Genomic DNA, 13,465 nt, shown 5'->3' with positions numbered 1-13,465 from the left:
TGTGGTGGCCATTTCATTCAGCTGTCCTCCTGGGTGTAGTCGCACGAGCAGAATTTCATATTTATTTCCAAAAAAATCACAGTCGCAGTTGGTTTCTTTGCAAATGGGCACAGAACTTCTGAGAGAGAGACACAGAGAGGCACACAGCTTCAATCAGCCTTTGTTCAGTACAGCATTGTCTTTTGTTCCCTCTCCTGCTAGATAAGGGATCCTTAAAGCACCTTTCTGGCTGTATATTCCAGACAAATTCTATTAGTTCATCTCTACTTTAGTTATTGTTTCAAAACAGGTAATTGTATTTTGATGTCCCATCTCAGAAACATTTGAAAAGTCTAAGGATGGTGTGAATCAACAGGGGATTGAGGCCTTTGTGCTCCCCAGGGGGACAAATGTCTGTTTCTCATCCTATCTGGTGGAACGTGCGATTGCGTGTAGTGTAGCAGTCTGAGCAGATTTATCATTGTTTCTAGAAGACCCCAGTTTTTTTTTTAACCCAGTCAGAAAAAGAAAATTTAGAAATTGACTCTTCAAAAAGCACATTCTTGTAACAACTGATGAGGCAGAAATTGACGGAATTGGATTTGTCCTTTTTGTGGACAGGACCTACCTGAGCAACCTTCCACATAGCTGGGTAGATGCCAATGTTATAGCTGTACTGGAAGAGTTTGGCTAGGGGCGCAGCAAGTTCTGAAGCACAAACCTTCAGCACTACTGCCGGAATGGGATCAGGACCTGTAGCCATTGGTGTATCCAGTGCCTTCAGCCATTTCTTGATGTCACATGGAATGAGTCAACATGTCTAAAGTGATGTTTGGGACTGTTATGACATGGCAGATGATGTGTGCCAGGCGGACCAAATCCACAAGGGAAATTTGGCCATGCTATCACAATGGTTTTGCAATTTGTATTTATTATGAGAAGATGTGTGTACTGAATTTAGAAGTAATGAGTCAACTAAGACCTTTAGAGATTTTTAAAATTAAATTAAAATATTTAAATAACAAAAGAAAGGATTTCAAGCACATATATAAGATTATGATTACTTAATACTATAATAAATCCTAAAGTTCCTAATTAACCTGACTCCCAATTACACACCCCCTTTAAGGCTACAATCCAAAATAGATTTTAAATTTAAAAAGCAAGCCAGCAAGTTACTACAGTACCCACTTGACAGTGGAATTCCCAAAGGCTTTTCCCCAATTTTAATTACTGGACACAGCAGACTTATGCACAAATGGCTGGATGCTTCCCAAAGGCTGTTTCACACACACCTGTTAGATCTTACATGGCACCCCAGCATAGCCTTCCATTCCCCTTTATGTATATTTCTCTTTCTTTAATCTGTAAATTCCATTGTTCCATATGTATTTGGAAATGTACTGTTCCCATAATATAAAAACTTTCATGTTGCGAATATTGTCAGTAATATGGGGAAAAATAAACACACTGCTTGGTCTTGCTTATTTGTCTAGTTGTAAATGTCTTAACATCCCTTTGAAATCCAAACAACTCCTTCACTTATCTAAAAATGCAAACTTCCTTCACACCTTATATGCTAAGACCTCATCCATGTTTACTCATTAGCATTTCAAATAATTTTTTACACCTAACCTCTTTTGATAATTTCAAGATTGCAGTCTACCTGACTCCAAATGTAATTAAATCACAAAGACAGCACCATCTATACTCACACCCATGAACCTACTTTACAATAAATCAGAAAATAATATTATGAAAATTATTATACTTTCATAACAGGGACCTCAGAAGGAGGCCAAGATGAATCATGCTCTCAGCACTCATGGTTACAAATGGCTGCAAATGCATCATCCTTGTCTTTTGCACTGATGTCCTGGGCCACAATCATTGAAGATGGGCATATTCATGGGAGCGTCCTCCTCCAGTTATTTGTTTAATTGTCCACCACCATTCACGACTGGACGTGGCAAAACTATAGAGTTTTGATCTGATCCACTGGTTGTGGGATCACTTAGCTCAGTCGATGACATACTGCTTCCACTGTTTAGCATGTTTATAATCCCTGTGTTGTAGCTTTACCAGCTTTGAATCACTGAGTTCCCTTTTCCCTGATTTATGCCATTCCTCATCACCTCCCACACCTGCTAATGTTCCTCAATCCTTGACAAGCTTCCTTCAGTTCCCTCTGTGCTGTGAGATGTTATTTTCTGTTCCAGTTTGGGATTGTGTTCAGTCTGGTTAGGAGAAAGTTAATTGAAGTGAATTTAATTTCCTCATATGTCACAGAGATGGTGCCCACTCTCTCAATTTGAAAAAATATGGGAACTTGGACATTATTTTATAATGAATTGCGAGTACTGCTTTCTGTACAACTCCTTGAGGCAAGCTGCTGAAGTGGCGTCAGATCCTGGGTTTGCATTTCCTTAAATAAAGCCTCTATTGATTGCCCTGGTGAATTTGGTCAGAGAGTTGTGCTGCCATTGGTAACATTACCTGAAGTGTGATGGAAAGATCTCTTCATATGTGTACATGGATTCTCAATCTCTGGGATGCAGCAGGCATGCCCAGAGCCCAATTATATCAATACTCATCCTCTCCCCTCCCCAGTGGTGACATCTGCTGTTGAGTGTGGTGACTGGCCATTAGAGCCAGGAAGACGACGCAATGGACACTACTCTTGTGCTGATTTCAGTCTCAATACCTCAATCAGATTTCCTGATTGGACATGATGCTTAGGGTTAAGAAGGAAGAAAATTAGCCAACGTTTCTGCTCCATGTTGCCACCAATGCTGCAAGTTGCAGGTATGTGAAGACTGGGTGAACTCAGGTGTGATGCACCCTATGGTCAAAAGTCAGCCTCACTCTCTTACCTAATACACAGAGTGATCATTCTGAGGCAGAGGGACATGAGGTGCTTGATGATGGGATTGTAAACTGGAAAGAGTCAATTCCTTAATTTTGGAAAATATCCTACAGGACAAACAAAAAAAATCACATTGTGATGAAATACTGGCCGGAATTTTTCAGCCTTCACGCCAGTGGGATCTGCCAGTCCTGCTGATGTGAACAGAGATTTCAATGGCTCGCTGGCCCGGAACCCACCGGAAAATTCCAGCCACTGAGTCAGAAATCACCCTAAATCCTACTGCATGCAACACCTCCTGTTTCCTTTCTGTATATTGTCTGTTCAGTGCTTTCTGTTGCCATGGATATATTTTATGCATTTCCTTTTTCTTACCTGTGATCAATATGTTTGTATTTGGATATATGTGTTTTCTTACCCTCCGAGTGGTTTAGCCAGGGCTGAATTTTACATCCTGGGTGGATGCGTGCCCTACCTGATCAATTGTAAAATCGTGCGAGATGGTGGCATGGTGCCATTATCATTGGATTAGTTATTCCAGGATAATTCTCTAGGGACCTGGGTTCAAATCTCACCACAGCAGATGAAATTTGAATTCAATAAAAATCTGGAATTAAAAGACTGATGACAACCATGAAATGATTGTTGTAAAAACCTATCTGGTTCACTTGTGCCCTTTAGGGAAGGAAATCTGCTGTCCCTACCTGGTCTGGCTTACATGTGACTCCAGACCCACAGCAATATGGTTGACTCTAAACAAGGGTAATTAGTGATGGGCAATAAATGCTGGACATACCCACATCTAATGAATTTTAAAAATGTACTCTTTTAATCACTCTGGAGACAGTAGTTTCAATCCACAAGAGAAGTCTAGTGACCCCTGGCTGCCGCCTTCTACAGCCGTTAAAGATGCGGCTTTAAAGAAATAGCTTCAACAATTTTTAAATGCTTGTACTGGGCATAAAACTCTGTAAACCATCATGAGCTGCATGTAATGGTGACCTTTGTTCTGACAGGTCTCCTATGTTAAAGCTATCGATATTTGGATGGCTGTCTGCCTTCTGTATGTCTTTGCTGCGCTACTTGAATATGCAGCAGTCAACTTCGTGTCCCGACAGCACAAGGAATTCATGCGGCTTCGAAAGAAACAGAAGCGGCAACAGATTGTAAGTTGGAAGCGTGCAATCCGAGTGGTTGCTCGAGTTTGTCTTGTTGGTTCTACATCTTAACTGTTTGAACTTTGCAGCCCTATTTAACCTTTTGTAATGCCTATTTGTTTAAGATATTAATAAACTTGCAGAATGGGTGCTTAATTGGTAAATTGGTGAAGGGGTGCCTTTTGTTGGAAGAATACTGAAGTCATATGCTGCTAAGATAACAAAGTCCTAGATGAGTTAGTGGAGAAAAGTGATATTGGAATCCAGACACACAAATCACTAAAAGACCATAAAAATACAAATAAAGTCCTAGTGTTAATATTTAAAGGAATAGAAGTGAAAAGCGGAGAAGTTACATTGAATTTATATAGAACCTAGGTTAGACCACATTTAGAATACTGAGCTCAGTTCTGGTCTCCATTTGACAATAAGGATATAGAGGCACTGGAGAAGGTGCCAAAATGATTCGCAAACATGCTACTAGAACTGCAACGTTATAATTATCAGGAAAGATTGAACACTTGAGGCTCTTTACTACAGAAAGGAGAAGGCTGAGAGGTGACCTGACCAAAGCCTTTCAAGTATTAAAGGTTTTTATAGGGTAGACATAGAAAAATGGTTTCTTTTGTGGGGACAATCGAAACTGGGAGCTCTAAATATAGAATAGCCACTGATAAATCTAATAAAGAATTCAGGAGAAACTTTACCAGAGAGTTCTTGCAATATGGACAGTGTCAGAACAAAGGGATAGACGGATATGTTGATTGGGTGCTGATGAAATGGGATGGGGGCAGGCTCTTGTGAAGCATAAATTCCACCGTAGACACTTGGGCAAATGTTTCTGTGCTGTAGATAGTCTGTAATTCTATGCAATATGTAGGGTAAGTCGAATTGACTTACCTAGTTCCCAAGCCTCCTACTCCATTATAAGTCAGCTGCCCTTTGCAGCTTCCAATCCATTTTCCTTTCCCCCCCTCTCTCCCCAACTTCAAAACCCCCCATCGATCTCTGCCATTCCCACATCCTTTGATACACTTTGTATCAGGAGGCGGTCGCACCCGGTAGATTAAGTACCTCAAGTCCGGTCAGTGGTCAGGGTAAGCAGGGTGTGACTGCAAGTGAGGCAGGTAGACGGATCCTGTGTTCAGGAACAGAGGAGCCTCAGCTCTTGACCTTGTCCAACAGGTACGAAGTACTTGTTCCCTGTGTGGATGAGGAACAGGGCTGTAGGGAGGATGAGCCAGCTGACCACGGCACCGTGGCACAGGAGGCCATTCAAGAGGGGGGAGCAAAAAGACAAGTGGTAGTTGTAGGGGATTCTATAATTAGGGGAATTGATAGCTTCCTTTGTAAGCAGGATCGAGAGTCCCGCATACTATGTTGCCTGCCCGGTGCCAGGGTGAGGGACATCTCTGACCGGCTTGAAAGGATATTGGAGAGGGAGGGGGAGGATCCGGTTGTTGTGATCCACGTCGGGACAAATAACATAGGTAAGACTAGGAAAGAGGACCTGTTTGGGGATAATCAGGAACTAGGAACTAAATTAAAGAACAGGTCCTCAAGGGTTATAATCTCCGGATTACTACCCGAGCCACGTGCAAATTGGCATAGGGACACGAGAATAAGGGAAGTAAACACGTGGCTAAAGGAGTGGTGCGGGAAAGAGGGGTTCCATTTCGTGGGGCACTGGCATCAGTATTGGAACAGGAGGGATCTGTACCATTGGGACGGTCTCCACCTGAACCGATCTGGGACCAATGTTCTCACGAACAGGGTATATAGGGTGGTCAACAGGACTTTAAATTAGAAAGTGTGGGGGGAGGGAAGGGTAAAACTCCAAGAAGTATGACTAATGGGAAACAAAGCAGCAGGTTAGTGTGTGGGGGGGTGAATTCAACTTCATGGAAAATTATGAAAAAACTGAAAAGAAAGGAGAGCCCAGGAGAGGCTATTAAATTCTCCAGAACACAAAATAGGACAGAGTGTTTGGAAAGGGCTAGGAATCTAACTTCAAGCACATCAGATAAAGGGACGACAATGAGAAAGGGGATGGGAAATACAGGACTGAAAGTGCTCTATCTGAATGCAAGCAGTATACGAAATAAGGTAAATGAGCTTGTGGCACAGATTGAAATTGGCAGGTATGATGTGGTGGGCATGACGGAGACATGGCTGCAAGGGGATCAGGACTGGGAGCTAAATATCCAAGGATATACATCCTATCGAAAAGATAAGCAGGTTGGCAGAGGGGGTGGGGTTGCTTTGTTAGTAAGAAATGAAATTAAATCGATAGCGAGAAATGATGTAGGGTCAGATGATGTAGAATCTGTATGGGTAGAATTGAGGAACTGCAAAGGTAAAAAAACCATAATGGGAGTTATATACAGGCCTCCGAACAGTAGTCAGGATGTGGGGCACAAGATACACCAGGAGATAGAAAAGGCGTGTAAGAAAGGCAAGGTTACAGTGATCATGGGGGATTTCAATATGCAGGTAGACTGGGAAAATCAGGTTGGTAGTGGATCCCAAGAAAAGGAATTTGTGGAATGTCTACGAGATGGCTTTTTGGAACAGCTTGTGGTGGAGCCCACTAGGGAACAGGCAATTCTAGATTTAGTGATGCGTAATGAGGCAGATTTGATAAGGGAGCTTAAGGTGAAGGAACCCTTAAGAGGAAGTGACCATTATATGATAGAATTTACCCTGCAATTTGAGAGGAAAAAGCTGGAATCAGATGTAACGGTATTACTGTTGAATAAAGGCAACTACAGAGGCATGAGGGAGGAGCTGGCCAGAATTGACTGGGAGATGAGCCTAGCAGGAAAGACAGTGGAACAACAATGACAGGAGTTTCTGGGAGTAATTTGGGAGACACAGCAAAATTCATCCCTAGGAAGAAGAAGCATACTAAAGGGAGGACGAGGCAACCATGGCTGACAAGGGAAGTCAGAGACAGCATAAAAGCTAAAGAGAAAGCACACAATGCGGCAAAGAGCAGTGGGAAACCAGGGGATTGGGAAGCCTACAAAGACCAACAGAGGACAACTAAAAAAGAAATAAGGAGGGAGAAGATTAAATATGAGGGTAAACTAGCCAGTAATATAAAAGAAGATTGCAAGAGTTTTTTTAGATATATAAAGGGTAAGAGAGAGGCAAAAGTGGACATTGGGCCGCTGGAAAATGACGCTGGAGAAGTAGTAGTGGGAACAAAGAAATGGCGGATGAACTGAAAAGGTATTTTGCGTCAGTCTTCACAGTGGAAGACACGAGTGACATCCCCAAAGTTCAAGAGAGTCGGGGGGCAGAGGTGAGTATGGTGGCCATTACCAAGGAGAAGGTGCTAGGAAAACTGAAAGGTCTGAAGGTGGATAAATCACCTGGACCAGATGGATTACACCCCAGAATTCTGAAGGAGATAGCTGAAGAGATAGTGGAGGCGTTAGTGGTGATCTTTCAGGAATCACTGGAGTCAGGGAGGGTCCCAGAGGACTGGAAAATCGCTAATGTAACCCCCCTGTTTAAGAAGGGAGTGAGGCAAAAGGCGGGAAATTACAGGCCGATTAGCCTGACCTCGGTCGTTGGTAAGATTTTAGAGTCCATTATTAAGGATGAGATTTCAGAATACTTGGAAGTGCATGGTAAAATCGGGCAAAGTCAGCATGGTTTCATCATGGGGAGGTCATGCCTGACAAATCTGTTAGAATTCTTTGAGGAGGTAACAAGTAGGTTAGACAAAGGAGAGACAATGGATGTTATCTACTTGGACTTCCAGAAGGCCTTTGACAAGGTGCCGCACAGGATGCTGCTCAGTAAGATAAGAGCCCATGGTGTTAGAGGCAAGGTACTAGCATGGATAGAAGATTGGCTTTCTGGCAGGAGGCAGAGAGTGGGGATAAGGAGGTCCTTCTCAGGATGGCGGCCGGTGACTAGTGGAGTTCCGCAGGGGTCAGTGTTGGGACCATAACTTTTCACTTTATACATTAATGATCTAGATGAAGGAACTGAGGGCATCCTGGCTAAGTTTGCAGATGATACAAAGATAGGTGGATGGACAGGTAGTATTGAGGAGGCAGGGAGGCTGCAGAAGGATTTGGACAGGTTAGGAGAATGGGCAAAGAAGTGGCAGATGGAATACAACGTGGGGAAGTGTGAGGTCATGCACTTTGGTAGGAAGAATAGAGGCATAGACTATTTTCTAAATGGGGAGAGAATTCTGAAATCTGGAGTGCAAAGGGACTTGGGAGTCCTAGTCCAGGATTCTCTTAAGGTTAACTTGCAGGTTGAGCTGGTAGTTAAGAAGGCAAATGCAATGTTGGCATTTATTTCGAAAGGACTAGAATATAAAAGCAGGGATGTGCTGCTGAAGCTTTATAAGGCTCTGGTCAGACCACATTTAGAATATTGTGAGCAATTTTGGGCCCCATATCTCAGGAAGGATGTGCTGGCCCTGGAGAGGGTCCAGAGGAGATTCACAAGAATGATCCCAGGAATGAAAGGCTTAACATATGAGGAACGTTTGAGGACTCTGTGTCTATACTCGATGGAGAGTTTAGAAGGATGAGGGGGGACCTGATTGAAACTTACAGAATACTGAAAGGCCTGGATAGAGTGGACGTGGGGAAGATGTTTCCATTAGTAGGAGAGACTAGGACCTGAGGGCACAGCCTCAGAGTAAAGGGAAGACCTTTTAGAACAGAGATGAGGAGAAACTTCTTTAGCCAGAGTGGTGAATCTATGGAATTCATTGCCACAGAAGGCTCTGGAGGCCAGGTCATTGAGTGTATTTAAGACCGAGATAGATAGGTTCTTGATTGGTAAGGGGATCAAAGGTTACGGGGAGAAGGCGGGAGAATGGGGTTGAGAAACTTATCAGTCATGATTGAATGGCAGAGTAGACTCGATGGGCCGAATGGCCTAATTTCTGCTCCTATTTCTTATGGACTTTTCCCCAGTGCCTGTCTTGTTAAAGTGTTTCAGTGGGCATGGTGCCTTTGTAAAAGCTCAGTGGAAAAGTAGGTAGTTGCTTTCTTTTTAAACTTTCATCTTTGGTTTCAAATCTCTCCATGGCCTCACCCCTTCCTGACTCTGTAATGTCTTCCAGCCCCACAACCCTCCGAGATATCTGTGCTACTCCAATTCTGGCCCCTTACACATCGCCAATTATAATCGCTCCACAATTGGTAAATATGCCATCAGCTTTCTGGGTCCTAAGTTCTGGAGTTCCCTTCCGAAGCATCTTCACCTCTGATCACTATACTCCTTTAAGATGCTCCTTAAAATCAAGCTTTAGGTCATCTGGCCTGATATTGCCTTATGCGGCTTGGTGTCAAAACTTTCTTGATTAGTACGTGAAGCCTTTTGGGATGTTTTATTATGTTAAAGGTGTTCTATCCATACAAGCTGTTGTTTTTGGTAAGTGACATGATTAAATTTAAAAGCAAGTATATACCACTGAATGAACCCATAATCCTGCAACAAGGATAAGATGACAAGGATCGTTATTCAGCCCATCTAGCTGATCCTTCCTTGGATCCCCCAATCATAGGTCCTGAAAACCTTTTCTGCCACTATTCAGCAGTGTCTGTGCAGTGTTTATCAATGATCCTTTATTACTGTGTTGCACTCTGATTGGATGCTGTATTTGGGTAGATATTGGGGTAGATTTTGCTGGATGCAGCATTTCACAACATGCCCCATTATTTACACATATTCAGGCAGGTTAAGGTTTTACACATTTTTTGCCCATTATGTTGCTGGGAATACAAGCTGGTAATGATGCTACAAGGGCAACAGGGCATCTGGGACCTTTGTGAATAATATCACAAACACTGTCTCCCCTTAACCGATGAGATTTAAAGATTGAGAATGAAACAGAGGATGGACTGAGAAGGAGGTGGAATGAGAGTGGTGAATTCAATGTCAAATCAGATACAGAGAGAAATAAGGAGAGGGAAAGAAGAAGGATTAGAAGAGAGAAAAAGGGACTGGTAATTTAAGAAAATAAAGTTAAATTTCAAACCTGGCACTTTAAATTTTCTATAGCAACTTAAAATTGGAAAATTGAGATTCCACAGTTATAATTGTTCACATTCTGGGCCAGAGAGGCTGATTGCAAGTCATTCACAATTTTCATAGAGTTAAGCATACTTACACTGTTCATCACCAGATTTACCTTTCTGCGGTGAATTTATTGGACAATTAATGTACAAATGCAGCAACTTAATGAAAATCACAGGGAGGTGAAGAATGAGATGCCATTTTAATGAAGCAAATTGTGAAACAGAGCCAAGCAACCGCAACTTCTGACAATTGCTGACCTTTTCACAAGTTGTTGGCTAATTTGTGCATTATTAGTGACTTGCGTCATTCAGACGCCATTATATTTTCATCAAAATCTGGCCCATTCTTTATAAAATTCTTCATAATGTCAGGCCATGAAGTTCCCCTCAAATGGGGTCCGACTGATGATCAATGGACTCAGCCCCAGTGGCAATTCACAAAGAAACGTTTTACACAAACTGACCATTCCCAAATTGCCTGAAAGCAGCAGGTGAAACATATGAAAGGATCTAACAAGATGCAGCAGTACTAATGTCTCTCTTTAAGTGCTTTGGATTAAGGAGCAATTTGGAAGGATATGTGCTTCCTTCAGCTTAATTCTGGTTTGGAGAGGTGTCAGCTGTGGCTCAGTTCATAGCACCCTCACCTTTGAATCAGAGGGTTGTGGGTTCATGTCCCACTCCTGGAAACCAAGAACTGTGATTGTACTCGAAAGAGTTGCAATCTGTGACTGTTGATAACTCGAAAGAGTTTAATTCTGGTTTGGAGAGGTGTCAGCTGTGGCTCAGTTCATAGCACCCTCACCTTTGAATAAGAGGGTTGTGGGTTCATGTCCCACTCCCGGAAACCAAGAACTGTGATTGTACTCGAAAGAGTTGCAATCTGTGACTGTTGATAACTCGAAAGAGTTTAATTCTGGTTTGGAGAGGTGTCAGCTGTGGCTCAGTTCATAGCACCCTCACCTTTGAATCAGAGGGTTGTGGGTTCATGTCCCACTCCTAGAAAACCAAGAACTGTGATTGTACTCGAAAGAGTTGCAATCTGTGACTGTTGATAACTTGAAAGAGTTTGAAGGGTGTTGGATTAGAGTGCCATGTGTTACCAGCGAAATATTAATTCTGGTTTGGGTGTAACTGTGGGATTACTGTTGGTTTAATTTGGGTTGTTCTACTTGGTCCCTTTAATTCCCACTTTCTCTGCTTTTGTTTTTACTGGGCCATGTCTACGACAGGGACTGACTCACCGAATCGAAAGTGGTGATTTGTTGGGGCCTGAGTACAGCCTGAGGAGCAGGGAGAAAACATTTGGGACTTTAACTCAGTTCTGCAACCTAGGCTTCCGGGTAAACTTCTGATGTTGTGTCTGTGATGTGTGCCTGTCGCTGTGAAACCGGATATTCTCCATTCCATGTCCATGTGAAAAAGAAAGCGGATGTATCGTGACAGTAGAGAGAACTTCCTGGAACATCTTTGCATGCTGTGTATGTTAGCAGATTGTCAATGCCCTGTAAACATATCACCCTGTGAAATAAACCAACTCACTACATTGAGCAAGCTGGGAAGGATTTGAAAATGATATTCTTAGTTTCATGTCAGCTAATTATGCCAATTTGTCTGTAACGCTGAAATAGGCCTCGGGCTGCAGGTACTACCCTTCAAAAGTAATTCATCCACTGTGAAGAATTTGGGGACGTTCTGAGGAGAATAAAAAGCCAGGACTGAGTGACCACCCGAGACAGAGGACAAAGCCAAGACTGAGTGACCACCCAAGAGACAGAGAGAGAGAGAGGACTAAACTGGGACTGAGTGACCACCTGAGAGACAGACACAGAGAGAGAGAGAGAGAAAAAAGAAGCCAGGACTGAGCGACCATAAGAGAGAGAGAAAGAGAGGACAAAGCCGGGACTGAGTAACCACCCGGGAGAGAGAGGACAAAGGCAGGGCTGAGTGACCACGCGAGAAAGAAAGAGAGAAAGAGAGAGAACAAAGGAGCCAGGGCTGAGTGACTGCCCTAGAGAGGGAGGGAGAGAGAGAGAGAGAGAGAGGACAAAGCCAGGACTGAGTGACCACACGAGAGAGAGAGAGAGGACAAAGCCAGGACTGAGTGACCACATGAGAAAGAGAGAGAGAACAAAGGAGCCAGGGCTGAGTCACCATGCGAGAGAGAGAGAGAGAGATAGAGGACAATGCTGGCACTGAGTGACCAGCATAAAGAAGTTATGTCTGATACACCCTAAAGAGAGAGAATAAGTTTAGTACTAAGCGCCCACCCTAGTGAGAGGTGAAGACCAGGACTGAATGTCCATTTCAGAGAGAGGAGAAAGCTAAAACTGAGTGACCACTATAGAGAGAGGATATGATTGGTACTGAGTGTCCAATCAAGTGAGAAAGAGGACAATGTCAGGACTGAATGACCACCCCAGAGAGAGAGGTTAATTTTTGCACACTCTAGTGAGAGAGGTTAAGTCTCATGTACTCTAGTGAGAAAGGTTAAGGATGTACACTCTACAGGGAGAGAGGTCAAGTCTCGTACACTCTAGTGAGAGAGGATGTGATCTGTACTGAGTGCCCATCCTATGCAAGCCCCGGTACAGAATGATGATGAGTGAATAGGAGTCAGCCGCCTAATGTAATATTCTTACTCTGTTTGCAAACAGCAGGAGGAGGAGCACCAAAGGGACAGTCGCTTCTATTTCCGTGGCTACGGCCTGGGGCATTGTGTTCAAGTGAAGGACAGCACCGAGCTGGAGGGACTGAGCCCATTTAACTCTCCGCTTCCCACACCGAGAGACACAGAGTCCATCCGGCAGAGATTTTTGGACAGAGCAAAACAGATTGACAGGATATCCCGTGCTGTCTTTCCGCTCACATTTCTTATATTTAATATTTTTTATTGGCTGACATATAAAATCATACGGCATCGGGATATTCATGAGGTTTAAATCAGCGCCATTGCATCTATTACTGAAATAATCTGCTACACACAGGCATATAGTCACTCAGGTACAGAGACTCACAGCCATATAGTCACAAAGGTACAGACACACAGGCATATAGTCACACAGGTACAGATACACACAGGCATGAAGTCACACAAGTACAGGTATACACAGGCATGCAGCCACAGTACAGGAACACACAGGCATACAGTCACACAGCTACAGACACACAGGCATACAGTCACATAGGTACAAAGACACATAAGCATACAGTCACACAGGCACAGACACCCACACGTCCAGATACACAGGTACAGAGATACACACGTGCATATGCACGCACAAATGCACACACCACACACACACACTAACACATACTCAATAAGCAAGCTATTGGATCGAATGATGTGTGAAGTGTCTCATTGGTCCATCATACTGAATCCATCTAGTGTGTTAAGTCCAGCT

The 13,465-nt window shown here is 43.3% G+C and overlaps 1 protein-coding gene across 1 annotated transcript in view; it reads left to right on the top strand.

Moving 5' to 3' along the window:
• Positions 1-13,003, top strand: part of LOC144683663 (glycine receptor subunit alpha-4-like) — a 145,311-nt gene extending 132,308 nt beyond the window's left edge. The window contains exons 10-11 of the mRNA XM_078546916.1: positions 3,862-4,011; positions 12,722-13,003. Coding sequence (XP_078403042.1) covers positions 3,862-4,011; positions 12,722-13,003 — 432 coding nt within the window. The remainder of the gene's footprint in view (positions 1-3,861; positions 4,012-12,721) is intronic.
• Positions 13,004-13,465: the final 462 nt, after the last annotated feature.

This window comes from Cetorhinus maximus, chromosome 8 (assembly GCF_964194155.1).
Source record: "Cetorhinus maximus chromosome 8, sCetMax3.hap1.1, whole genome shotgun sequence".
NCBI classification, from domain to species: Eukaryota; Metazoa; Chordata; class Chondrichthyes; order Lamniformes; family Cetorhinidae; genus Cetorhinus; species Cetorhinus maximus.
Note: the sequence above shows the minus strand (reverse complement) of the source record. Positions and strands in the feature narration are given on the sequence as shown.